Source organism: Protopterus annectens, chromosome 9.part0, assembly GCF_019279795.1.
Source record: "Protopterus annectens isolate FY-2018-M chromosome 9.part0, PAN1.0, whole genome shotgun sequence".
Taxonomy (NCBI): domain Eukaryota; kingdom Metazoa; phylum Chordata; order Ceratodontiformes; family Protopteridae; genus Protopterus; species Protopterus annectens.
Genome location: NC_056743.1, coordinates 897,654,508 through 897,682,501, shown reverse-complemented (window position 1 = coordinate 897,682,501; position 27,994 = coordinate 897,654,508). Strand labels below are relative to the sequence as shown.

At 41.4% G+C, this 27,994-nt stretch overlaps 1 protein-coding gene across 1 annotated transcript in view; it reads left to right on the top strand.

Annotated features, from left to right (window-relative positions):
* LRP1 (LDL receptor related protein 1) overlaps positions 1 to 27,994 on the top strand; it is a 2,772,300-nt gene that overhangs the window by 2,191,509 nt on the left and 552,797 nt on the right. The window contains exons 61-62 of the mRNA XM_044083629.1: positions 25,569 to 25,757; positions 26,229 to 26,377. Coding sequence (XP_043939564.1) covers positions 25,569 to 25,757; positions 26,229 to 26,377 — 338 coding nt within the window. The remainder of the gene's footprint in view (positions 1 to 25,568; positions 25,758 to 26,228; positions 26,378 to 27,994) is intronic.

Below are 27,994 nucleotides of genomic sequence, written 5' to 3'. Positions count from 1 at the left end.
TCATAAATGTCAATAATATCCAGGCTCCCCTTCTTCATCCTTTAAACCAAACATTCAATTTCCGCCAGTTTTGTGTCACATGTTGTTTCAGGGAATCCTAGAATTAGCATCCTCCGATTGGATGGGCAAAAGCTTTTAATCACAGGTTTTTCTGTTGCCAGTGAAAGAGGAGGGATCTTGGAGGCCAGATCTAGACCTTTCTTTTCTTTATGTTGAGGTTCCAAAATTCATAATGCTGTCCTTGTAACCCCCCCCCCAGTTTTAGTGTCACACTAGAGTTTCCTTTTGACAAGGAATTCAGATTTTGTTTTGTTTTTTGTTTTTTGCATCTGGCTTGAATTACCAGCCCTCTGCCTTGCCTTATGGTCTGTCTACTGCACCATGCACCAGGGATATTTACAAAGTATTGAGCTCCAATAATCACTTATTCTAGATTTCAAGGAATGCATATCTTTCATCATTTCGACAACTTATATTTGCAGACTCTTTCTGCAGTTGTTGAGACTGTCTTAAGATGCGTCAGGAAACTTCTTTTCAGTCTAGGCTTTGAACTGACTGCACAGAAATCGTCTCATCCTGTCTCACAGAATAGTTTTTTTTTCTAGGATGCCTTCTAGCTTTTTTTTACCTGAGGACAGAGTAGAAATGTACAAACAAAAAACTTCCGACCTTTTCCTGCCAGTCCCTGCCTTCTGTCATGGAATTTCTTTGTATTCTGGATTTCACGGCTTCTGTGATTGTCATGATTATCTCGTCCAGGTTTGACATGAAGTAAATTCAGTGGCTTCTCCCATCAATATGGTCTCAACATCTTCACCCTTTATCTTTTCAAATTCTAGTGCTCGGATCTAGTAGCACAGCTAGGGCAGAGTAAGAGTTGCAACTGCCCCAGGCACAAAGTGTGGGGGTGGGATGCAATCAGCCATTCCCATTCTCTAATGCAGTACCAACTTTTAAGACCTGATATTGCATTTGAAGTCAGTCATGAGCTGTATAGCACTCTGTGTGTGGTCTAAACAGTGTCAACTGCTTGCTACATTTGTAGGAAGCAGTGTGCCACAGTTTATAAGAAATAATTTTTTGTAAACTAAAACATGAGTGCCATAGCACTTCGTGCAGGCAGGGTATTAACTGTAGCAACTGTTTGCTACAGTTTAAAATATTTTTTTTTTTAACTAAAACGTGTGCAGCAGTGCTGTGTGCAGGCAGAGTATAAACTATAGCAACTGTATGCTACATTTATAACAAGTAGTTTGCTTCAGTTTAAATATTTTTTTTTAACAAAAGGCATGAGCGCAGTCGAGCTGTATGCAGGCAGAGTATAAACTGTAGCCAACAGTTAGCTACAGTTTACAAGAAAAACAATGTATTTTATTTATTTATTTTATTATATTTGACTGAAATAGAGGATGGTTGGAAGCAAGGGACAGAAACGGGACCTGAATGGCTGGGTAGGAGGGGACGTTGTGCATCTGGCTACCTGGCTGGTGTGCCAATATAATTTTTTTTTATTGCTCTTCATTCAAAGAGCTGGGGGGTTGAATATGTAATACTACAATTTGACAGTCAGCTTAATACAGTAAAGTACTTTTTTTTATTTTAATCTGAGTGGGTTGGTCATTGGTTTATGGTACCAGCACAGGGTGCTGGTACAGCCAGCTATGCTTCTGCTGGAATCAGTCAGAAGGAAGTTACTGTGATGGGTAAACCAGTTTTCTCTGAAGCCTGGTCTCTCCTTTTCCCTTATGCCTCTTTCTCAGTCAGTCACAATAGATGCCTCAGATTTTACTTGAGGTCTTTATCAAAAGGGGTGAAAATGCAAGGTCTTTGCAATAAACAGGAAAGACAAAAGCACATAAACGTTAAGGAGATGATAGCAGTAATAAATGCTTTAAAGGCATGTCACAGGACCTCTTCAGATAATCACAGACATCATCAAAATGATGTGGTACACATAAACATAGTGGGTACCAGATCTTAACCTCTTTGCAGTCTTCCATAGTAGCCTGTGAGGTAGCTACTTACCTCAACAGAACATTATAGCAGATAAGCTGAGCAGTACCAAGACAGACCCTCACCAATGGAAACTGCACCTGTGGTTCTTCCAAGAATTTCTGCTCCTGTTTTTTTTGCACACACGTTTGGAAGACAGATGTTTTGTCATTCCCAGGGATAGGAATGTTTCCTCTATGCTTTTGCACTCTTTCCACTGATATCCAGGGTTCTTTCAAAAGATCCAGATAGACTCCTCAAACGTAGTTGTGGCAGTGACTCCCTTTTGGCCCAGGCAACATTGGTTTTAACTTCTTTTCAAAATGGCCAAGGGCAATTGGATTTTCTTGCAGACTGGATTTACTGACAAGGCAGGAGTTGTTGAATACATCCCAACCTGAAAACACTTTAGTTGACTGCCAGAATTATACATTTAAAACTATTTCTCTGAGGATGTGCAGGTACTAAACAAGACCTAAAAAATAGTACTAGGAAGTCATATGTGTAAATGAAGGCCAGGATGCCTGTGGTTGTAGAATATTTCTGGGAGTTATTATCCTCTGGCATTTCTTGCTCATCTGTCAAAATTCATATTTTGTCCTTTTTTGCTTGTCAGCCTTTAGAACCCCCCCCCCCCCCCACACACACACACACACACACACCTTTTTGAATGGGTTTTTACATTTTCGTCTGCCTAGAAAACAGGTGGCCCCTGCTTGATATCTTAACTTTCTGCTTGAAAAGCTAACACTTCCATTTGAACCTGATTATCATGCTGATTTGATGTTCTTAACTTGGAAAAAATGTCTTCCTTATTGCTGCAAGAAGACTGTCTAAGTTACAGGCTCTTGCAGTGAGTCAGTCATATCTCATTTTCCACAAAGACCAGGTTTCTTTGAGAATAAATTCTTATTTTTTGCCTAAAGTTGTTTGAGTTTACCCTGAATAAGTCTGTGTTTATCTCCCTGTTTTCCATCCAGAACCTAAAACCAAGGGAGAAAGAATCCTGCACACATACTGGATGTCCATAGGCAGCTCAGATACTACTTGACAGAGCTAAATCCTTCAGGAAGGCCACTCAGCTTTTTTGTTTCTTGTGTAATTAAGAAGAAAGGATAACCAATGTTAAAGCAGACATTTTCCATGTGTTTGTCTCATGCTATTTCTTTCTGCTAATGTCAACATAGTAAGTCGCTACCAAGCCAAGGTCAGAGATCACTCCTACACAGCATTAGAAACTGGATTCCTTTTCTAGCTCCAGAAAAAAATCTTTGCTAGGACAATTCTACATGAGGCTTCTGGGTTCTTGAATTCCTTCCTCCTCTTAAGCTGTGTCATCTGCCTAAACAGTTTAGGCTACTGTAACAGAGATCTAATGTTGAATGTAGTACAGTTATGTAAGTAAACTTGCCATTACAGTAGGTGTTCTAATAGATCATTGTTGCAGTAGCCACCATCCTGTATAGTGACACACGTTTTATTTTGGGTTTGATTTCCTACCATTTTCCTTTCAGGGTTGTAGCCTCTGTTCTTGATGCAAGAAAGCCCTGAAGGTTTTGGTGCCCAAATTGCTCCTTTTATGTGGCTTTGCTTATGCTCCCAGCAGTTAGGGCAAGTGAAAGGTGCTATGAAACATTGAAAAGCTGGCGGGATATAACCCAGATGTTGTAGATTTCAGCAACATTGATCTATTAGAACATTTGCTGTTATTGCAAGTTTACTTGCATGACTGTAATTTTTCTACAGTCTTGGCCACTGTTTTATACTAGCAAAAGCAAGTGTTTACAAATGATTCCATATGATGTACATGAATATAAATAAAAACATGCACAAAGTTATCTTTTAAGATGTGAAATTCTGTAAAAAGCATAGTCTTGTGCTTTTTGCCAAGTATAGAATTTGTGTTTACCATGGTTGTACCTTGCTATTATGTGTATCCCTTAAACTAAGTAATATTGCATTGGAATTAGCGTAAATTGAATCCGGAACTTATCACTGTTACATTTTACTCACTTTACTTTTTTTTAATTCATCTAGTGCTTTACAGTTTTTTACTTCTGTTTTTATTGATATATTGATTAATTTAATATACTAAAACACACAAATACCGAGGTGTTCAGTTTACTTATCTGAACATTAGAAAGTTGCTCCTTTACTGGGCACACAGTGTTCAGTTGCAAGGCTTGTAGAGTGACGAGGTTTTCATTGTGTGCCATGCTGATTGGTTCATTCGTTTGATGTGCCGTGTTTGTAGGGAATTTTTCTGGGGATAAATAATCGTTACTGAGGTAATTATGGCAAGTGGGCTTATGTTTTCCTTGATAATTTACCAGCAGGGTTTTCTGTGGACCCGGCTGGTTTTTTTTCCTGTAATCATTGATGTGGAAGTACCCTCATGGTGAATTGTGCCCAGTTTTTCATAGTTCTTTTGCACTAGTGTTTGTTCTTAAGTACTGCCCAGAGCTCTCAGTTTTGCATTTTATTTATTTATTTAGTTTTTTTAATAATTGTTTTAGAGCTCTTCTGTGGTGATGATTGTTTGTGAAATAGAAAACACATCATAGGGTCAGTTCTTCCATTGTGGTGTGGAGGCAATAAGGTAGCTGAGCACTGCATTTACTTCATTTGCTTGTATTATATACCAGTGATGCCTCCAGGTGCATCTGTGGTTATCTCCTACTGATGCCTGTAGGCGTCAAATATTGCTTGTTCATATTTGCATCAATAATTCCAAAACCATGCTATGTACAAAGTTTTAAAAGATTTCATCTTAAATCTCACAGAGTGGCAAACTCAGCTGCATTAATGTTTGTCCTCTGTCTAGTGCAGGTACATAGATATTAACTGTTGTTTTTATGATATTAATTCATATAGATATAATTTTCAGATGTTTCTAAATATCTCAACAACCAAGTAACACAGACAGAACTCCTTAGCCTCATATGAAAGTTCTCAGCTAGATGAATAAAATGCTGTTGACAGTATGTGTGTAACTTGAGTGGCTGCTGAAATATTGCAAGTTTACAAAATATTACAAATGTAACATCTACTGTTTGCTGTGACTTACAAAATTCAGTTTAAGACCTAGAACCTAATGAATACTACCACTATAAAAACAGCTTGTGATGAAAAATTTGCCATTTATACTTTTATAACCCCTATAGTCCCAGGAATACGAACATTTGTTTAAAATGTGAAGACATAATTTGATTCGGTGAAAAGGCATAGGCTCCGTCCATTGGAAGTTACAGTGCAAACTTCCTGAGCTCCATTGGAGTGAATGAGTTCCGGACAGATTTTGAGATGCAGTTTTGTATTTTCTGACAGTTTTTCATGTCTGTACTGGCTTATTCATCCAACTTGACTGCCCTCACTAAAAATGACAACACCGGAAATACCACTTGCCTTTTTTTGCAAAAAGATATATGGGGATCGTTGTCCCCTTAAAAGTAGGTAACATTTTCCAAAGAAATGCTTTTTCCTGTTTTGTTCTCTATTTTCTCATCAAAGGGCAGTGAGAGTTCTGGTGTCCTGAACTTGTCTCATTTCTCTTTCTAGAAAGTCATGGCTTATCTCACCATCATATCGTGGGTTGTAAGGTGGGAAGTAGAGGGCCTGTTGTGATCCACTTAGCTTTGCTCAAGTTTATTGGTAGGACACCATTTGCCTTTGTCAGCTTTGGTGGACAGTCTCCGGCCAGAGAGTTCCAATAGTAGGATTTTCAGCCCTTATTCAGTGTTCCTGCCTTGGCTTCTGACATCATCAACTAAACTAAACTTTTCTTCTGCAACACCAGTCAAGATGTAGAGGAAGGCACATGTAAGAAGCAGCACATGGATTCCCCCACAGAGTCCCTTATAGCCAATTTGGATGAGAAGGACACTGATTTGTTTACTACTCAACCAACCCCAAATTTGGGAAGGTCTTGGAAATGTTCTGTAATAGAGGAGGCTGGCCAACTGACCTTTTGTCCTCCCTGCAGCAAATGCTGCAGTAGGCTTGTCAGTTCACCTAGCAGTTTTTATGGGTGGCCCCTTTATTAGACAATCATACTTACAATTGCTGCAAAGATTGATTGAGAGACACTAGGTACATTAGCCCCAGTTAAAAAATAAAATGGGCTGTACATACCCAAGCCAGATGTTTTTATGCTAACTGCTGCTATCGTAATGGTTCCAGCTGTAACCATTTGAGATTTTGGGACCTGGTAGAGCGATTCCCAAAACATGTAGATTGAATAGTCAAACAAAAGGGACTCGCACATAATGAGTCTGAGATGACCATTTCTTGGGGGTATTCCCTTTTCTCTGAGGTATGGCAATCTCGAGTTAGTATATATAAGTTTGGGGATTGTAGCAGACTTGCCCCCCCTGCAAAATAAGTTTAAAGGAGAAGAGTAATGCTCAAGATTTGCTCTTCTCCTGCAGTTTTGATCTTTATTTTATTTTTTTTGGGGGGGGTGGGTCAGCATTCTGAATATGTAGTGCAAACATATCACTAGGGATCCGGCTCTAACACCTAGGAACTCTGCAGTTCACCCCTCCAGCTCAGAAGTGTAGGGCTTTTGGCCACTTGGAAAAGCATATATGCATCCTCCACTTTTTTCTCTGAAGATGCTTAACTATTTAGCTCAAATGGTCGAGTTGCCTCAAAAGGTAGAAGTATCTGATGAAATGCCTCAAGTTGTAGGCTACATAGCTGCAGGACCAGTAAAGGAGAAACTTAAAATCTAATCTGGCAGCAATGTATACTCTACCAACCTTATGGCATATGTATAGTAGTAGTAGCATACCTCTCAACTTCTTAGCACATGAATTCTGAACAAAGCAAAAAATAATGCCGGGGGAGGCAAAGGCTCAAAATCGCTGTTAAATTTTAAATATTGCTCTTATAAACTTAGAAGATTGGTAGATTGCTACAACACAGATGTCTGTCATTATTTAGGGTCTTCACTCTGATTTACCAAAACAAAAACACACATTTTATGAAACGTACCCAAAATATGAGGAAAGAGGCTCAAAATCGCTGTTAAATTTTAAGTATTGCTCTTATAAACTTAGAAGATTGGTAGATTGCTACAACACAAATGTGTGTCATTATTTAGTGTCTTCACTCTGATTTACCAAAACAAAAACACACATTTTATGAAACATATACCCAAAATATGAGAAAAGAGGCTCAAAATCGCCATTAAATTTTAAATATTGCTCTTATAAACTTAGAAGATTGGTAGATTGCTACCTGTCATTATTTAGTGTCTTCACTCTTTGATTTACCAAAAAAAAAAAAACACATTTTTATGAAACACACACCCAAAATACGAGGAAAGATTTGGACATTCTGTAAAATTTTGGACAGTTGAGAGATGTGTATAATAGTGACAGGGGTTCATGCATTGCCACAGGATCCAGTATAGCTGTTGGCCAGCACACATCATTTTAGGTTAACTAACTTCATCGGGGATGCCAAGGTGATCATCACGATTGCCCCATCCGAGGGACCAGTTTTGTTTGAACTTGGAAGCGAAAGCACATATGGAGAAACCACATCAAGTTTGAATCAAGCATGGGGCATCAGCATAGTAAAGAAACTGGAATGAATTCTTAGATTCATGGCTTTCCCACAGAGGTTATAGGTTCCATGACAGGGTTCTTAGGAGACATTGGCCAACCATTGGCTACCTGCAGGTGGTCATCAGCAGCAGCCCTGAGACCTTGCTTAACTGTTAATCCTTGGAGGCATTTGGTGGTCGTTTATCCAGGGGTTACAGAATATATTTTCTTTCTACCTTTACCTCCATGGCCAGGCATCCCACCCATCAACATCCATTAGAAGAAAGTGGTACAAGCAGAGGTCCTAAGCATCTTATGTAAAAGAGCCGTCCAACAGCTCCCATAAGACCAGAGAGACTCTGGATGTTACAGTATGGCCGTTTTATTGCCAAAAAGGGCAAAGGACATCAGGAGAGCTTTGGATTTAATCAACCCTCAATGCACACACACTACAGGAGAAACATTTCAGATGGTCTTAGTGCAGTCCATCCTTCCATGTCTAAACAGAAGAAAATTGTGCTTTTTGAACTGCTAGATAACTACCACCAACCAGTCATTATATTTTCCAGAATTTCTTGTTTTGTCTCATCACAAACACCTATGTGCTCACCAGGTACGTGTTTGCCACTATGCAGATTTGCATCTGCAAGGGCAAAAATGATTCTGTATGTGGACGAGTGTCTGTTAGCTGCCTCATCTTTAAAGGACTTGGTGTTAGCGCTGGAGTGTCTTATTGAATTGTTTCAGTTTCTGAAAATATGATCACAGCTGCAGTCTGATCAGTCAGTGACATTTAAATGTTTTAGTCTGGTCACCTGGTTATGCATAGCAGGACTGTCTACATATAGATTTTACTCCTTTCAAGCAAATGTTTCTGTTGTCTATCCATACAGCAAATGTTGGCAGACTGAAGGTTATGCAGTTGATGTTCTTCATCTCACATTGCTGCAGTCCTAACCTGTGGGTAGTCCGCTGTCCTCGGTCGGCCCGAATACCAAAGTATTAGGCTGACGTCGGTCATGGGCGCTCAGATCTGACGTCAGTGTGTCCCGGTATTAAAGAGCATGACCGACGTCATATCCTCAGTCTTTTTTGCCGCATGGTCCGAAGCAGAAGCAGCGTTTGCAAGTGCCGTTCGGCGTTCTGAAATTTTCGTATTTCGAGTTTCAGACCGAAACCAAGTTGGGCTACGTACCCCGTTGGGGAATATTTTTGTTTTTTCTTGCCTCAGTTAATTCCGGATGTCAGAAAAAGTGAATAATTGTATTTCTTGTGGGAAACAAATACCGCATAGGGATTACCACTCTCTTTGTATTCCTTGTTTGGGGCCTGAGCACGGCGTCGGGTGTCGCTTTGTGCTAGGTTTAATAAGTGTACCATTAAGCGTAGGTTAGATTGCTAGGCTTGTCTTTGGGAAGCGGTGTAATTACAATATGCCGTTGGATCCTCCGGCCGCTTCTGCTAAGAAGCGCAAGGATAAGTCGTTAAGGTCCAAGCAGGATGAGTTGTCCGTTCCGGACGCCGGTTCTTTAGAAACTACGCTGGAATCTGTAGATCCAGCCGAGGTTTCAGCTGAGTCTCAGGGGGAGACATTAATTTTGCAAGATGTGGCCTCACAGGAGTCAGGTCAGGCTGAAGGGGCCTCTCAGGTTGCTGTACTCCCTTCTTTGCCTAAGGTGGTTAGGCCTTCTCCTTCAGTCTCTAAGGTACCTTCTAAGGGCAGGCCTGGTTTGCCTTCCTCAGGTGTCAGTCCTAGTTCTGCAGGCTCTGTGCCTAAAAACACATGCTTAAAATGGTAGAAGATTTAATTTCCTTAATCAGGGGTTCTATGCCCTCCAGATAAGAGGCCTAGGGTGGAGCCAGAAGTGGAAAGTTTGGAACAGGCTTCAGATTACTCAGAGTCTTCGGCTGAAGACACTCAGGATTTTCCTCCTTATTCAGATTCGACGCAGAGGATTCCAGTCCTTCTGCTTCTCCTCCAGAGGATTTTTCCTTCTCAGAAACCTTGCATTCTATGAGGGAGCATTTTAAATGGGAAGGTCAGGATTTCTCGGATTCGAAAGAGGCTTAGGAATTTTTGTTTTGCCTCAACATCGGCCCTTAGCTATACCTCCTGTTTTGGATGTTGTTCAGGATGTTTTCTCTGAGGCTTCCCTTAATCCAGACTCTTTGCCTCCTGCGCCAGTTAAACCTGATAGGTATTACAGGGTGCCTGAGGCTCATAAATATCTGTATAAGAGCACAAGGGCTGACCCAGAAACTATTAGTCAGGGACCTAAGGGTGTCAGGGCTTCTGTTGTAAAGAATCCAGTTCCTATGGATAAAGACTCTAGAGCTTTGGATAGGTGGGGTAAAAAAGTGTACACCTCTTCCACTCTAGCAATGAGGGCTTTGAATTGCCAGTTTCATATGTTAAAGTACCAGAATTTTCTTCTTACTCAATTAAAATCTAAGGTAGATGCTTTAGCAGAGGGCATAGAGTGTAAGGAATTACAGGAGTTGGTTCATGCCTCTGATCAGGTGGGTAAGCATTCCTTGCAGTGTGGTTTCGGTGCTTTACAGGCTTCTTCCAGGGTGGCTGCCACTGGATCAGTTATTCGCAGGCATGCCTGGCTTAAGGATCAGAGTTTGTCAGAGCATGTTAAAGCTAGAATTTTGGATGCTCCTTTACAGCCTGAAGTTTTGTTTGGTCCTCCTGTGGAGTCTGTCTTAAAGAAAATGGAAGACAAGGCTAAGTCTATGCAGACTGTTAAAGATTTTTTGCAGGTGCAGCCCCCTACGTTTAGCAGAAATTGGCCTACTAAGGGATGGGCTTACCCTTCTTCTGATTTACAGTCTAGGGGCAGATCTAGACGTGGTAGGGGCAGAGCTCAGGGTTCTTTCAGGCCTAGAACGTGGAGTTCCCCTGGACCATCTACAAGTGAGGGCGGGGGCCAGTCCTTTCGTAAACAGGCCCAATGACCTGCATCTTCAGCTGCCAGATCCCTCCTGTCTGGCAGCTCCTTTGGGAGGAAAGTTAGCACTTTTCAAGCAAAACTGGCTTTTAGTCACCCAGGACAAATGGGTGCTGGACATTATAAACCGAGGCTACAAGTTTTATTTCCACACATTGCCTCCTTTCAAAGGCATGCCAGACGTTCCTCCTCAGCAAAGAGTAGAGGCTCACAAACAAATTTATTTACTTCTTCAAATGGGGGCTATACAGCAGGTCCCTATGTCAGAAGTGGGCCTAGGATTTTATTCTCGCCTGTTTCTTGTACCAAAGAAAGGAAACACTTGGAGACCAATTTTGGATTTATCTATCCTCAACACATATCTGGACATTCCAAAATTCAAAATGTTGACGTTGCAGCAACTTCTGCCTCTGTTGGGCAAAGACCACTGGATGGTAACTCTGGATCTCAAAGAGGCTTATCTTCATGTTCCTATCAGACCCAGTTGCAGGAGATTCCTGCGTTTTAGGCTGGGACTTTACATTATCAGTTCTCTGCATTGCCCTTTGGCTTATCTACTGCCCAGGGTGTTCACAAAGGTTCTGGCCCGGTGATAGCCTTCTTAAGGTTAAGAGGTATACAAATTTATCCTTATTTGGACGATTGCCTGATTCTTGCTCAAGACGAAAACAAGCTTCTTCACCATCTACAGTATGTTATGGCAGTGTTAAGGTGCCTAGGGTATTCTGTGAACGAAACAAAGTCCAGTCTAGTACCCTCTCAGGAAATGTGCTTTCTGGGTGTGAGACTGAATACAGCTTCCCAGATGGCTTTTTTGACCCCGGACAAGCAAAGAAACCTTACACTTTACTTCCAGCAATTGTCTCTACGGTCCAGGCTGACTGCAAGGACAGTCCTTCAAGCCTTGGGGTTCATGGCATCTTGTATTCTGGTGCTTCCCAATGCCAAACTGCATATGAGGAAGCTACAATTGTATCTCAGAAATGTATGGACACAACACTGCCACGATCTGGACACTGTCATTCAAATAATACCTTGCATTCAAAAGGAATTTTTGTGGTGGGCTCAGGAATGTCACCTAAACAAGGGACTCTCTGTGACCCGACCAGAGGCGAGTCAGATCTTAACGACAGATGCCTCGGACAAGGCTTGGGGAGCACACATCAATGGAAAGTGGGTTCAAGACACGTGGCCTGCCAGACTTCAACATTTACATATCAACTTGAAGGAGATGTTAGCAGTCCAATTTGCATTGATGGCTTTCAAGGATTTACTTCACCCGGGACAAGTGTTGATTCAAACAGACAACACAACTGTCATGTGGTACATCAACAAGCAAGGGGGAACCCATTCGTACCCTCTTTGCAGACAAGCTATGATTCTGTGGGAGACTGCTCTCAGTATGCACCTCACTCTTCAGGCAAGGTTTCTGCCAGGAGCACAGAACTCCTTAGCAGATAGATGGTGGATCCCCACGAGTGGAAGTTGGATCCTCATGTATTTCGACAGTTGACAGTGATATGGGGGACTCCAGACATAGATATGTTCGCTTCTCCACTAAATTTCCAGTTGCCAAAGTTTTGCACAAAGATGTTTCATCCCACAGCTTGGAAAGTGGATGCTCCATCATTCAGTTGGAGCAATCTTCACGTCTATGCCTTTCCTCCTCTGCCTCTTCTTCCCAAGGTGCTCTTGAAGGTCAGACAAGACAAGCCCTCCATGATTCTAATAGCTCCAAATTGGCCTCGACAGCACTGGTACCCTCTGCTGAGGAGTTTAGTACGGGAGCCTCCTTGGCCTTTGCCTTCAATTCCACACCTTTTATCCCAGGCGGGCAATCATTTCCTCAATGTCAGGATTCAGTCCCTGCATCTAACAGCCTGGCATATTCTGTTCTAGAACCTGGAGGGTCGAAGCTTCCTCAACAAGTTTTGAATGTTATTTTGGAGGCCAGAAGGCCTAGTACAAGAAAGTTTATGCTGATAAATGGAGGAGATTTTTTATTTGGAGCACAGCAAGGAGTTTTGATGTTTCCAGGCCTAATTTGAGTGTTTCTCTTCAATATCTTACAGACTTATTAGACAAAGGTTTGTCTTTCTCCTCTGTAAAAGTTCATGCTGCAGCCATTTCTGCTCACTATGACTGTGACCCACCATTATTCTCTCATCCTTTGTTTAAACAATTCCTTAGAGGAGCAAAGAACATAAGACCCCCACGTAGAGCTCCTACTCCTTCCTGGGATCTCAATTTTGTGTTGGAAAAACTTACTTTACCTCCTTTTGAACCTGCAGCTACGTCTGAGTTAAAGTTTTTGTCTTGGAAGACTGCTTTTTTGTTGGCCATTACGTCTGCTAGAAGGGTATCTGAATTACAGGCTCTAATGGCAGTTGAACCCTTCCTGATTTTTCATAAGGATAGGGTATCTCTGCGTACTAACCCTACTTTTATGCCTAAAGTGGTTTCAAATGTGGCCTTGAACCAATCTATTCATTTGCCTACTTTTTATGCTGATCCCCAAAATAAAGCGGAGAAAATTTTGCACACTTTGGATATTCACAGGCAGTTGCGTTATTATTTGAGCAGGACTAAAAGTTTCAGACAGTCTCAACAGTTATTTGTTTCTTTTGCTTTGAGCTCTCAGGGGAAACCTATTTCTAAACAAACTATTTCTAAGTGGATTGGTCATTGTATTGCCTTTTGTTATTCTCATCATGGTAAGGAGATTCCGGCTGGAATCAGACCTCATTCCACTAGGGCTACTGCCACTTCTACTGCTTTTTTGAGGGGAGTAGCTACCAAAGATATTTTGGAAGCAGCTACTTGGAGTTCAGTGCACACTTTTTCTAAACATTACCATCTCCCTCTTTATTCCAAATCTAGGGCTGGGTTTGCCACTGCAGTCTTGCAGGGCTTATTAGCAGCCCCCAATGCTTTATGATTTGGCCAACCTCCCTTTACTTTTGCTTTGGGATTCTACCCACAGGTTAGGACTGCAGCAATGTGAGATGAAGAACATAGTACAGTTTTGTACCTACCATAAATGTAGATGTTCGAAGATCCACATTGCTGCAGTCCAATTTACCCTCCCTCCTTCCCTCTGTAGTTTGGAGTGTTTGTTTGTTTAGGTTGTAGATATTGTTTGTACATGGGTTTTGGAGGTTTTTTCTATTTTAGGCTGTGGCCTTTCTTTTTGGGCCTTCAGACATCTGGGGCAAGAAAAGACTGAGGATATGACGTCGGTCATGCGCTTTAATACCGGGACGCACTGACGTCAGATCTGAGCGCCCATGACCGACGCCAGCCTAATACTTTGGTATTCGGGCCGACCAAGGACAGCGGACTACCCACAGGTTATGACTGCAGCAATGTGGATCTTCGAACATCTACATTTATGGTAGGTACAAAACTGTACTTTTCTCATCTGTATTTGAACATATGTCGCATTTTCATTAATTTTTGTTTCATTGAAAACACTGAAGCAAAAAGCTAAATAGATTTTCAGAATCCCCCATCCTGTTTTAACTTGCAGAAAATAAGAAATAAATGGTGCAGGGTCAATGAAATACAACCAAGAACCAGTAGAAATTAACACCACAGAGGGTCCAAATGTGGTTAAAAATCATTTATTAAAACAAAATCTTTAAAACATTCAATACTTTTGTCCCATAAAAGAGACTTCATCAGAATAAGTTAGTCCCAACACAGAGTCAATGTATACTAAATTAAAGCAAATGTCATTGGTTGGTTGATAGTAATAATGCCATATCTTTTTTAAAGAACCAAAAATAAGATGAAATGTTGTTGTTGTCTGTCTTTCGGTTTTTCCCGGTAAGGGGTTGCCACAGCGGAACTCTGGTCTGCTAATGATTGGCAGTAGATTTATACAAAACGCCAAGGTGCCAGCTCGACACCCAACCTTCAACGAAGGCACACCCATTACGCACGCATGTCTTTCGAACGCTACCCAATCACTGGGAGGACATGCAGACTCCACACAGAAGGCACTCCCAAGCCAAGCCAGAGAATCGAACGGGAGAACCTCTTGCTGTGAGGTAACAATGCTACCGCCGTACCAACGCAAAATTAGATTAAATAAATACCAGAATTTAATACACATAATAAGTTTACAATTATAATTTGTTTGGCTTTACTCTTAAAATTGGTGCAATGAACACATTTTCATTCAACCCAGGGGGAAAAGTAGCTTCCAATTAATCCCCCCCCCCCCCCCCCCAGGATCCAGTTTTATCTTTTTCCAGTACACCAAAACAAAATGTATTAAAACCATTGCACTCAGTGAAATATCTAAACAAGGCACTGTTCTCACTTTTGTTGGCAGTGTTGTAAGTGTATTCATAGATGCATGTTCTTAAGGCACATTCAGGTTTATCAACATAGAATGCTGGGCAATCCTGCACAGTAGAACACACTGTGGTGCAGTTCCCATCCTGAAATGCAATTTTGCTTTTCATGATATTTCCTAGCATCAAAATTTGGTTCCTTGTAATATAAGTGCACTGTCTACAACATCTCTACCTCTGTTTGTCATTGTACACAACAATAATTTATATTTGGACAGCTTAGTTTTTTACAGACGTTTTGTTGATGATATATTTATTTTATGGAAAGGTACTACATATAGTTTTGATGAGTTTTTAGAATATTTGCACAGCATGACGTCCTAGTTGGAATTGAAGTGTACTTATTCTTTTTCTTCTATTGATTTCCTAGATGTCACTATTAATAAGGATGGACAAGGTTTTGAAAGTAAGATATTTAGGAAACAATGTAAAAGGAATAATATATTGCATAAGTCGAGTATACATCCAAGACAAGTCCCTAGGAATATTGTTAAGGGACAGTTGTTGAAAGAAATGCATTTACATAGTAATGATATATTAGCTGAACAAGCTGTTTCTGCAGGTGAAAAATGACTGCTTTCTAGAGGCTATTCTATGCTTGACGTCAAGAGGACGAGTGAGTTTGTGCTGTCACATAGAGATACTGTTGCTAAACCTTATTTTGGTGCACATTATGTCAGTCCTGCTAGACAATGTCATGATAACCTACGATTAGTTTTTATTTTTTTCTAGTGGTACAACAGACATCTGTAACATTGTTAAGAAATATTTGCTGGTGTTGCTAGCCAATGAAGAGATTAGTCAGATAGTAGGTCCTAGACAGAAGTTTGCGTTCAGGAATAGCAGATCTGTTAACCACCAGTTATGTTAATATTATTGTAAAACACATAGTAATGTTGTTACTTCAGAACATATAGGTACCTTTCCATGTAGAGGCTGTTCAGCTTCTACATACATATGGACTACCAGTCATATTGTTAGTCCTGTCACCAAACGTGTTGATTTTAATTTTTATGCAGCCTGTGATCTGTTATGCTGAGTGCTGTCTCTGCCAAGCTTATTATGTTGGTAAAATGAATCGTAGTCTCAAGGATAGGATACTTGAACATGTTAATTATATTTGGAAACTGGGTGAACGCAGTGTGTTAGCAAAACATGTTATTGAAGAAGGTCCAGGACATAAGTTTGAGTTACAGTCTTAGAGGTTATGACTATTCATTTAATTTTTCCTGGCTTAAATGGCAAAGTGTCTTTGAAGCCCTTATTAAAGACTAGGAAGCTGCCTCATTAATTTTAATGTTTTATTGTGTGTGTGTGTGTGTGTGTATATATATATATATATATATATACACATATATATATATATATATATATATATATATATATATATACATATATATATGTATATATATATATATATATATATATATATGTGTGTGTGTGTGTGTGTGTGATTAGTCTCTCGCTTACCTACCTTCTACACATTCTAATGTACAACTCTCAAATTCTCACAAATCTTAACTCAACACTCCTGAACAAACTCGAATCTTCCTATAACAAGGTAGCTAGATTTGCTGCCCAACAAACCTACATATCCAATCACTGTCTCTCTCTAAAACACCTAAACTAGTCTGAATTACCCCACCAGCTTCTTCTCTCTCAGCTCCAGATCATCCATTCTGTTCTATACCAGCCTTCCTACTGCCCAGCACTATCCCCTCTCGTCACCCATTATTCTCCGTCCAGACCTCTCCAAAGCTCTAACCAAGACCTACTGCAAGTCTACAAACCCAAGTCTAAATTTGGATGCAACATGTACAGCTATCACCCCACTATTGCCTGGAAGAGGCTCCCACTAGAAATCAGGACCCTTACACATCCTAAACAATTTAAGACAGCCACCAAAGAGCACTTTAAAAGTCACTGGTCCTGCCACTGCGCACTCTTTCCTTAAACATCCCCTACTTCCCATACCTTAGTCTGCTTTCTGCCCTTAACTCGCTCTTCTCACTAGCTCTCTTAATCTTCCATGACTACTCGTTCTACTGTCTTCTGAAACCTATTAAGCAAATTGCCTCAGAGAAACATTCTATTGTAACTGTCTTGCCTTCATGCAACTACATTATGATAAAACTGGGTTTTTGTAACCACTTACCCCAAAAACTGTATTCATCTTAATGACATATTTCTTTTTATACATCTTGAAATAGCTATGCTGTACTCCTGATTATTGACACTGTATAACATTGTATTGCTAACTTAATGCCTTGTAGTAATCCTGTAACATTGCTGTTTAATGCTAATTTATAATGAAAATTGTATAATACGTTGGAGCTTTTCTCTCTGGGCCTCCGCTAAAAAAGGACTCTTCAGCTCAGTCGGACAAACCTGGTCAATTAATGTTAAATAAATAATAAATAAATATAGTTTTTTTTTTTTTATCCAAATGTTTTTATGTCTTTGAGTTGAAAGGTTTTAAGTTTAGTACTGAATTTTATAGCAATGTATGTTTAAGAAGGTGTGTTGTTTTATGTGAATGTTGATTTGTTAATGCTTTCTGACATCACTGATTGTTTAAATAGTAACTTGGTAGTTGCATCCCATAACCTCCTCCACCAGAGTTTGGGGGTCCTGCTGAAAACCATGCAGCTTAGGGCAGATCCAGAACACACACTTACAGTTGTACCTCAGCCCTGCTTTACACTTCGAACATGTGCCTTCCACTCTTGGAAATGTTGTTTAGTCTTACCAGTGCATAAAATGGTTATGCAAGCATTTCCACCCAAATATCCTAAACTTGTATGATTTTGTAACCTGTTATGAAAGTGTGCAGGTCTTGTTCACTTATGTTTTGTATTACTCCTGTTAAGCATCTTTTCCCAGGTAATCTTCAGACTTAAGGACCCTAATTTTCAGACCACCTGTTGCTCTATATGCTCTAGATATCAGTCTTTTGGCCATTGTGTAGGCTTGTCTAATCTCCAGAATCCCCCAATTGACTCTGGGTAGTATACCTTCAAGATTTTAACCTTAGGTGTTTGCTGTCTCATAGGTTCATACTAGGCTATCTGCCCTAGGGCATTTATAAGCCTAGCCAGAGAGTGTGTGTGGCTTTCACCACCCCTTAGGATGAGAATACTACGCCCTTTTAGGGTTTAGTTTACTGTGCCTCTGTCTAGTAGTGACACAGAGATGCCCCCCGGGGTAAACCTACGATCTCCCATCCACTCGTCAAGATTTCTCTTGAATAGAGTTAGTGAGGGGCTCTGCCTAACATGGATTAGGATTCTGTTCCAGAGTGTAGGGAGCCTCTGGGTTATGAATCTGTCCCTCCAGCACGTCCTATTTATTTCTGTGTTGAGGTTTAAGTCTCTTGCTCGTGGCTCTGATGGATTTGGATTTTCTGAGGTGGAGCATGTCCATTAATTCGGATTGGACATGGCCTTGTACGTCAGGCACAGATCACCTCTGAGTAGGCGGTATGCGACTGAATAGAGCTGGAGTTTTTTCAGTCGGGCAGCATATGACATATGTTTAAGACCCTTTAGCCTCTTGGTGAGGAACTTTTGGGGTCTTTCCAACTGCTGCAGGTGTCGGGTAAGATACATCCCAAATGGGGCATTGTACTCAATCATTGGCCTGATAAGAGAAGAGTACAGGGGCACAATGACCTCTCTTGTTCTAGATGTGAAACCCTTCATGATAAGGTGGGCAATATAGAAGGTCTTTCTAACCACTTTGGCAATGTGAGTGTCAAATGAGAGGTTACTGTCAACCTGGGGCCCTAGGTCCCTGATTACCTCTTCCGTACTTAATGGATTACCACCTATGTGGTAATTTGTGGGTACCTTGTTTTTCCCAAAGGGTATGACTATACATTTTTTGGCGTTCAGCTTAAGGCCATGACTCTGGCACCAATTATCCGTTTCTATGAGGCCTCTCTGAAGGATGTTTGTGTCCGCTGGAGTATCAATTATGGCGCCCAGTTTGCAGTCATCTGCGAACTATGTCAGCCACAATCCTCCTATGTTTGCCTGTACCTTGGAAAAATAAATGCCGAACAAGAGGGGTCCCAGTACTGAGCCCTGTGGGACACTGCTTGTGACTGGATTAGAGTCTGACATAGCTCCAGCAACTCTGACCCTGTGGGTTCTGTCCTTGAGCCAGTTTGCAACCCATCTTGTGACATATGGGTTTACATTTAAGCTGGTGAGTTTGTCTATGATGCCAGAGTGGGGTATTGTGTCAAAGGCTTTTGCAAGGTCAAGGTAGGCTGTGTGAACTGCCTTACCCTCATCAATGGCCTTAGTGACTGTTTCAAAAGTCGACCAAGTTCAAAGGCAGGATCTGCCCTTGACAAAGCCAAATTGGGTAGGATCCAATGTCTGTAGGTCCCCAATGTCTTTGTTTATGAGTTCCATAATGATCCTCTCCATAGCTTTGCAGACCAGGTTCATCAAGCTTATGGGGCGGTAATTTCCAGGGTCCGTAGAAGCACCGCCTTTGTGAAGTGGGACCACTGTTGCCGTACGCCACTCTTTGGGTACGTATCCTGTAGTAAGGCTAAGATTAAACAGCAGCCTTATGTGTGGGTTTAGTTCCTCTTGGAGTTCATGTAGCACACAGCCCGGGACACCGTCCGGTCCCATTGATGCTGTGTTTTTAGCTTTAGAGAGGGCAGCTCTCACCTGGGCATCTGAGATGTTAGGGAGGCTACACTCTGCTGGGATAGTTATTTCTCCTTTTGGGGGGGAGGGGGAGGAGAAATTTGCACTGAACCTGTCTGCCAGAATGTTGGCAATGTCGATGGGTTCAGTGTATTTTGTGTCATTTTGGACTAACTCTGAGCATGTCTGGGAGTTTCCACCCAGGTTTCTAACATAGCTAAAGAATGCCTTGTGATTGTCTTTTGTGTCTTTTGCGATTTTTCTCTCAAAGTTGGCCTTGGATGATTTTATGAGTGATCGTGGTTTTTAATTGGTTTATCTTCTGTCATCCCCGAAAATGAGGATCAAGCTGCTGTCATCCTGAGTGGGACATTGGGCCTTTTGTAACCTCAGTTACCAGTCCCCCCATGAGCTGAGGTATAGTCCACGCTGGTTGAGTGATGAGGAGTAACCTGTGCATGTGACCCACCCAGGGCCCAAAGTGCAGCTATGCCTACTGTCTCTTGCCCCACCAACTAAACATTCTTTCTGAGCACAGCATCTTCCAGAGGTCAGTAAAGGACTGCTCAGCTTGATTCCTCCCCTGCTGGATAGGGTATGCCCCTTGTCCCTGCCTGTGCTGTCAAGTGCCTGAGCTGCTATTAGAGCTCAGGTCACCTGGGCTGCAGTCAGAGCTTTATCCCACTATTCCACTACTGATGTTACTTCCAACCTTTTCAGTGCTGATTCTGAGATTGAAGTTTTCAGCCTTTGAGCCTTGGGCCTGATTGACTTTGCTAACCTATTATCAACTGGTTTTGGGGCATGATGCTGTTGGTTTGCCAACACCAGTGTTGGCGGAGATTGTTGCCAGAATCAGGAAAGGCTGAGTGCAGAATCCCACTGTGGATTCTGTATTCGCTGTAGAAACTCTGAAAAAAGGTTTGCACCTCAGAATGCCACCAGTATGAGAGGACATCACACTCAGCAGAAGGATTTTTGACATGATAGCTAGTTGTTGCATAATCCCTTTCTTCTTCCTTCTCCAGCCACAAACACTTCCACTTTTCAGCATCCCACCCCTCAGAAATGGGCAGCACTAAGTGAGGTTTTGAATCAAATAATAGAATGAGCCATACAGAAGGTTCCCCCCAAGACAGTCGAGAATTTGGATATTACTCCAGATCTTTCTTGGAGCCAAAGACCTTGGAACCATTCTAGACTTGAGCATCCTTAATCAGTTTATACCAAAGTACAGATTGTAGATGCTTGTGGTGCAGTATGCGTTTTCTTGCATGTCAAGAGGAGATTGGGTATGCTGTTTGTACAGCCATGATGCCTTAAGGGAGTCATGGATATTCCTCTGCTTCTGCATAGCAGGTACCCATTATCATTGTCAGTTCTGTGCTATTTCTTTTAGACTATCCACAGCCCCCAAGAGTGTACATGAAGTGCATTGCTGCAGCTGCAGTGAGCTAGAGGCTGCGAGCAGTCAGAAACTTTTTTTTTCAAACCTAGATGACTGGGTCCTGACTGCTTCAGTGTCAAAAACGTTGGTATTTGTTAGAGATTCTTTCTGCAGCATTTTTTTTCTTGTGGATCACAGTAAGCATTCACAAGTCTCAGATGCACCCCACGCAGGCAGTAACATGTAGGCTGTTAACTGAACAACCTTCTATAGAAGACTGGTCACCCTCTCCGTCAGGCAGTGTTCTTGACATTATTGGATAGTGTCCAAAAATATGTTATTCAAGAAGAGTCCCTGTGGCTACATGCCTCAAGGCTTTGGGGGCTCATGGTGGCCATGATTTTTCTGGTACCATTTTCAAGGTGTCACATGAGTTTTCCAGGTGACTGAACCGACCCAGTAGAGCTAGTGCTCAGACCTGATGTTAGTTCAGTTATGAATTTCCAAGACATTTGGTGGCACCTGTCATGGTGGCTTCTTATCTCCAGCCTTTTTCAAAGCAGTCCCTTTCAAATTCCGAACTTCTGTGTTGGCTGCCACCAGTGATGCTTTAACCCATGGGTGAGAGGGTTACATTTTCAAACAAATGGTGTAAGGTTCAAGGTGCAAGGTTCAAGGTGCACAATCACAGAACAAGGCCAGTCTGCACATCCGTATTCTGGTAAAAAGAGCAAAATTACAGGACTAGAGTAAATATTGAGTACTTCTCTTTAACTTTTAACTTTTTTTTTTGCAGAAGGCAAATCCTCTGCATCACCCAATGTGAGGTCCAACCCCCGACACCCCCAAGCTTGTAAATGAATACCAATTGTGTGATCTCCATACCATGGGGAAAAGGGAATGTTTTGAGAAATGGCAGTCTTGGACTTGGTATATGTAAGCCCAAATTTACTGCCATCTGGTCTCCATAGTACATGGCATAGCATTCAGAGCCCCAGTATTCCGAATGGTTAGAGGCAGTAACATAGCAAGAGGGGGGGGGCTCCCTCCTGTTATTTCTGTCAAGAGGTATTGAGGTTATGGCAGTGGACAATGTATTCAGATCACCTTCCTAGTTAGTGTCTTCATCCCTGAACAGATCCAAGTCCTTATTAGGCATGTTTAGCATGTGCTTTCTGATGTCACACAACTGAGCTGGGTTCTAGCAGAGACATACTTCCACTAACAAGAGTAGCCTTGTGCATAACTGTTATGAATTGCAGCAAAAACGTTTTCCCAATCCACCTACTGGACCAATAGCTGAGGGACATTTTAGTCCAGCAATGCCCTCTAGGTCTCTTATGTGCTTTCCCACTTTTCCCCCCTCATTCCTAAATTCATACAGAAAGGGAAAGTGAACAAGGCCAATGTTAGTCTCTTCACTCCATTTTGACCTCTGCAAGATTGACACCCTTTGCTTTGGCTTCACTTTTTGGAGAAGCCTCTTGGGTTGAATCCCTTGAGGAGCCTATTTACTCCCAATCCAGCAGGTCTCATGCAGAACTTTAGACCCTCATACTTGGTTTTTGCAGTTGGCAATGGATGCATATTATCCTGATAGAGCTGCATATATTTTTCAATCTACCTATTAACTGTGTGTTTTTCAAATTCTGTTGATGAGCAGGGGTGCAGCATGCAATCATAAGGTTTTCCATATTCTTCTGCCTGCCCAGAAGCCTAGGAAGCGTAAGAACACAAATAAGCATGCTTTTCGTTTTGGGGCCTAGATACCTTTTTAGCTTCATTTCCTGTGGTATTTAATTATCTGGTGCAAATTTGTTATATGGGGCTGAGTTGCTCCTCTGTAAAGGTCACTACGATCTGTATTTTGAATTTCCACCAGTCTCCAACAGCTGTTTCAGAATTCATCACTCACATTAGTTAAGGTTTGTAATTTCTTTCTAAACGTTGCCTGTTAAGAGAGACTTTTCCCAATGGGAACCTATATTTTATACTGGAAAATTCAAAGCTTCCTCAGCCAGCTTCACTGGCACAGCGGGATTAAGCTTTGAACTATGACCCAGGTTTCTTTTGTCTGATTAGTGATGTGGGCATCTACTGCAGTTGGCAAGGAAAGGACGAGAGTGCCTCTCTTCAGTAGAAGAGGTAGATTAGGACAGTCATGTGATGCAGTCCCCTAATAGTAAGGGTGACAAGACTTGGAGTCATCCTGTGGCATGTGGTGATCCACCAAGTCATGAACCTAGTGGCCATCTTTATCGTGTGCATGGAAGCATGCTCATGACTGAGGAAATGTAGTAGCCCCACCAGTGACATGGGTCATATGTTCCATGCCCTAGAGATGGAGCTAGGGACTTGTTGGGGGGGGGGGGGAACACCCTTACTGCCAAGATAACAGTGAGAACACAAGCAAAGTCTATGGCCTGCATGATCACCCCTTCAGAGTTGGAGGAAGCTTGATAGCTAACACAGTGGCAGAAGGTATATAAAAAAATCTTTCCTCCTTTTGAACTATCTTTCAGTGCTGAGTTAAATTTTTTTCTCATAGAAGGCTTTCTTTTTTATGGATAGTCATCTCAGGCCTTGTGCTTTAAATCACCTTATCTTGCCATCCACTAAGTTAAGGCAGTACTGTGAATAAACAACATTTTCTTTAGGATCATAGGAAGTTAATAGGCTATTGGCCCTGAGGCCCTTGCAGGCCTAGCCAAAAACTTAGCCCCTGTTCCAACAAGTAAGCACCCTATGCCACTGTCCAGCAGGAACACAGGTGGAATCCCAGGGGTGTATTATCTGTCCCCCATCCAGTTATCCAGGTTGCACTTAAAAAGGTTTATAGGATCATAGGAAGTTACTAGGCTGTTGGCCCTGAGGGCCTTACAAGCCTAGTCAAGAATTTAACCCATGTTCTTAACCAGCATATAAATCTTCCAGTATTTTCTCCATATTCTTCCAGTAAAGGAAAATACCTTCTGAATTGGATGGCTGGACATAGGAAGATTAATTTTCGCATAGACAGGATAAAAGGTTTCAGGAAAGATTCAGAACTGTTCATATCTTCTCTCAATAAAATGGGCAAAAATGTATCCAATTCACTTAATCCAGGTAGTTATCTGAATGTATCAAATATTGCAGTGGAAAAGATGGCAAACAGTTACCACCTCAACCTAGGGCTTATTTTAGAGGAGCCATGGCTATGCCACTTTTAAGAATCCTTCTGAATAAACATATTCTTCTGTGACTTTTTTCTGAATACTCTTGTAAGGTGTTAAGAGGTTTGTGTGGTCTCAAAATCCAGGTTTTCTTCAGGGCCACAATTGCTTGCAAATCCTTTCATGATACCACCCAGGAGTGTGTGCTGTGGCATCTGTTGTAGTGGTGAGGAAGGAGAATGAGACCATGTTAATGTACTTTCCATGATGATAGATCTGCATGATCATGATTCATGCCCATCTTCCACTGACCTGGCAGAAGGGGGGTATGCTTATGTGTTATGCATGTAAGTGTAGGTATTTTATTATTTCCCTAGTACGAGTGGCCTGCCACTGTTCTGAAGAGTGGAAGCGCAGTATACAGGGTAGGGTAAGTAAAGGGGAAGAGGTGAATCTTGGGAAAGGTTAGATTATGTTGAGCAGACTGAGAATTTCAGTCCTACTTGTGAGGAAGATGAACTATGACCTCATAGGGATCCCCTTCAGAAGCTCGAAGTTCCAAAACATCGAACTTCAAAAGGCTGAGACTATAAGGCTGAAGTTTTGAAACTTTGAACGTTTTGAATGGAGATCGCTGTACAGCACGGAATGGGATATTTATAATTTTCCTCACTGTAGTGCGATCTCAGAGTTGGTATATTTAATTAGCAGGGGGTGTACCCCCCTGCAAAAAAAAAAAGTTTGTTTTTATTTTTTTATTAGGTTTTTGAAGTTTCAAAACTTCGATCTTATGGTCTTGGCCATTTGAAATTCAATGTTTTGAAACTTCGAGCTTCTGAAGTAGATCCCCTTACAGATATGTTGTTGTGGTAGGTGCATACATTTTGATTTTGTTTCATTTCTTTGTATTTTCAAAAATGTTATTTTGATCACCAGTCTAAGCTTGTTGAAAATATAGCTCCAAAAGGTGTTCATTGCATTACTGTGCGAAACAAATTAACTCTGGATTTTAATATTAAATGAGAAATACAAATCTGTGTTCTGCACCTGGTGTAAGCATTTATCAAACTTTATTGTTTAGCTCTGTGTGTGTGTGTGTGTGTGTGTGTGTGTGTGTGTGTGTGTGTGTGTGTGTGCGCATTACATAAGCTTTTATTTTTTTTTCTGGAATCCTTGGTTTGACTTGTTTCTGTCCACAAGAACCGAGTAGATTACGGTGTCAGTTCAAGCTTGACTCAGAAGTTGATGTGCAGTACGCTTTAGGACATTTGCTTTTTATAGTATGCTGATATGAACATTTGTTAGAATATAGCAGTGCTAACTATATTGATACATATGTTTAATATCTAATTTAAATGTCAGTTGTGCAGGTTGGTTTGAGTAAGAGTTCAACTTGGTTTCAAGGAGAACAATTAAAAACAGAGCTCAAACCAGTCTAGCATGTTCAGTAAAGTGAACCATTCCTTTAGCAAATAATATGGTCTGTGCTATTCATTCTTTCAGTTCTGAGTCAAGACATCCCTCACATCTTTGCCTTAACCCTCTTTGAGGACTATATCTACTGGACTGACTGGGAGACGAAGTCCATCAATCAGGCTCACAAAACCACTGGTGCTAACAAGACGCGACTTATCAGCACTCTGCACCGTCCCATGGATATCCACATATTCCACTCGGAGAGACAGCCTGACGGTAAGGAGTAAATGACACTCTTGTGCATGTTTGGCTGTTTTTTGAAGGATTGTATAGAATAAATAAGTGGGATTGCAGCAAATGAATGTATCGTGGTTTGACAGAGTAAGTGAATGTTAACATCTACTGGGTGTACAGAAGCTGTGGTGACTGGCATGATGTGAAGGATATAATGGGAATGATAAGAACACATATATATTAAAGAGGTGGATATGTGTATGTTTTGTATAGGTGAATGCAAGGGCATTGCATGAGAAATGAGCAGAACAAGACACAAGTAAATAGTTTGACTGTTTAAAAGAGGCTCTGGATTAGTAGCTGAACAAACAGTTTGATGGTTCTAAATTTGTAAGTAGTGTTACGTTATGATTTCTTGGGGCAAATGAGTTGTGGGATTTAGAGGGTAATGTGAAGGGGGAAAAGCATCAAGTATGATGTGCATAATGTCATTTTACTGTGTTTTCACTCCAGTGCCAAATCACCCATGTAAGATCAACAATGGTGGCTGCAGTAATCTCTGCCTTCTTTCTCCTGGTGGTGGCCACAAATGTGCCTGTCCAACAAACTTTTACTTGGGTTCAGATGGTAGAACCTGTATTTCCAACTGTACAGCTAGCCAGGTAAGGAATAATGTCATCTTTATTAAAAAATGTTCTTGCTGTCTGGTCTGTTAATTTGATACAGTTAACAGGTAACACATCTCTAATATTTTTTGTCCAGACTCTCGATATACTTTTGACATTATCACATGTGAGTGTTCCAGTTGAGTTATCATTAGATCATACTTCTTCACTGTTCAGAGTTTTGTACAATGTTGCTTATTTCCCCACATATTTCTTTCCCATCCCCTGAATAAATTTTTATTTTTTTAGTAAATCACAGAGGATGGTGGTGCAGCGGTTAGCATTGCCGACTCACAGCAAGAGGTTCTCAGGTTCGATTCTTGGCTGGGGTGCCTTCTGTGTGGAGTCTGCATGTCCTCCCTGTGGTCGCATGGGTTTCCTCCTGGTGCTCCGGTTTCCACCCACATCCCAAAGACATGCTGTAGGTGGATTGGACACTCTAAATTGGCCCTAGGCTTGAGTGCATGTGTGTGTGTGTGCCTTCTGTGGAAGGTTGGGCTGGCAACTCGATACCGTAAATCTCCAGTGCCAATCATGAGCGGACAGGTGATCCGCTGTGGCGACCCCTAACCAGGAAAAGCTGAAAGAAGAAGAAGTAAATCACCAAGAATTACATACTGTCAGTTATGCCAGGCCGAGATTCATACTACTTACTGTTCTTAAAATGCATGTTGATGCAAAATCTGTTGTCCTGTTCACGTTTTAAGTGAATTAAACTGATTTTTAAAAATTGTTCCTGATTTTAGCCTTTTGTCTCCACATTAGTTTTGGCTTTGTCCAGAATTCTTTTTGTTATTGCTGTACCGCTCCACAATTGACAATCAGCTGTCACCACCTCTTCTCCTCATTCACTGGGTCTACCAGAACCATGCTGTACCTAGCCCATGTCCTTGGCTATTGGGGAGATGGTGTGTGCTGGTGTAGTATCAAGCTGCTGGTGAATGTGCCCTAACCCTCTCCCATCTCTTGTCAGCCTTGCAGTCTCTGCCTTTGCTGCCTGCTGAAGTTGCATTTGTAACCTCTTGCCCAAGTGGTATACTGCTTACAGTGCAGAGCTTGCCAGGCACTTAATGCCGCCTTTGCATTGAGCCCAGACAGATTTCCCAAGAATGGGTGATCCAGCATCAGCTGATCTCTTTCATCCTCTTTCTGTTTGGTCCCTCCAGCGCTCACGCTGTTAGTTAAACATTGGTCATCTGATCCAGCATTTGCAGGGAAATAATATTACAAAGCACTCTTCCTTTGCTAAGGTTATTCAGGAAGCAGAATATGTTTAAGAATAGTAACTAGAAAATACGGTATGCAGAAAGCTACCATATTCTCTGTATGAGGCCCTATCCATGGTAGCCTGTCTTTAGTATCTAAACTGATTTTCAAAAGCAGCTACATTTCTGTATGGTGCAAAACAGAAGCAGCAGTGAGAACAAACATGACACTGTTATTGTGAAATTTTTGAACTCAGTAAAGTGTTGCCAATATACTATTTGCACCACTGTAGAAAGTTCCGCACTGCAGCCCATACTGAGTACATGCTTCGTTATGGATAGTGCTTTTCCAGAAACAAAAAAATGGTAGGAATGCAGATAATTGTGTATGAAATAGAAATCTTTCATA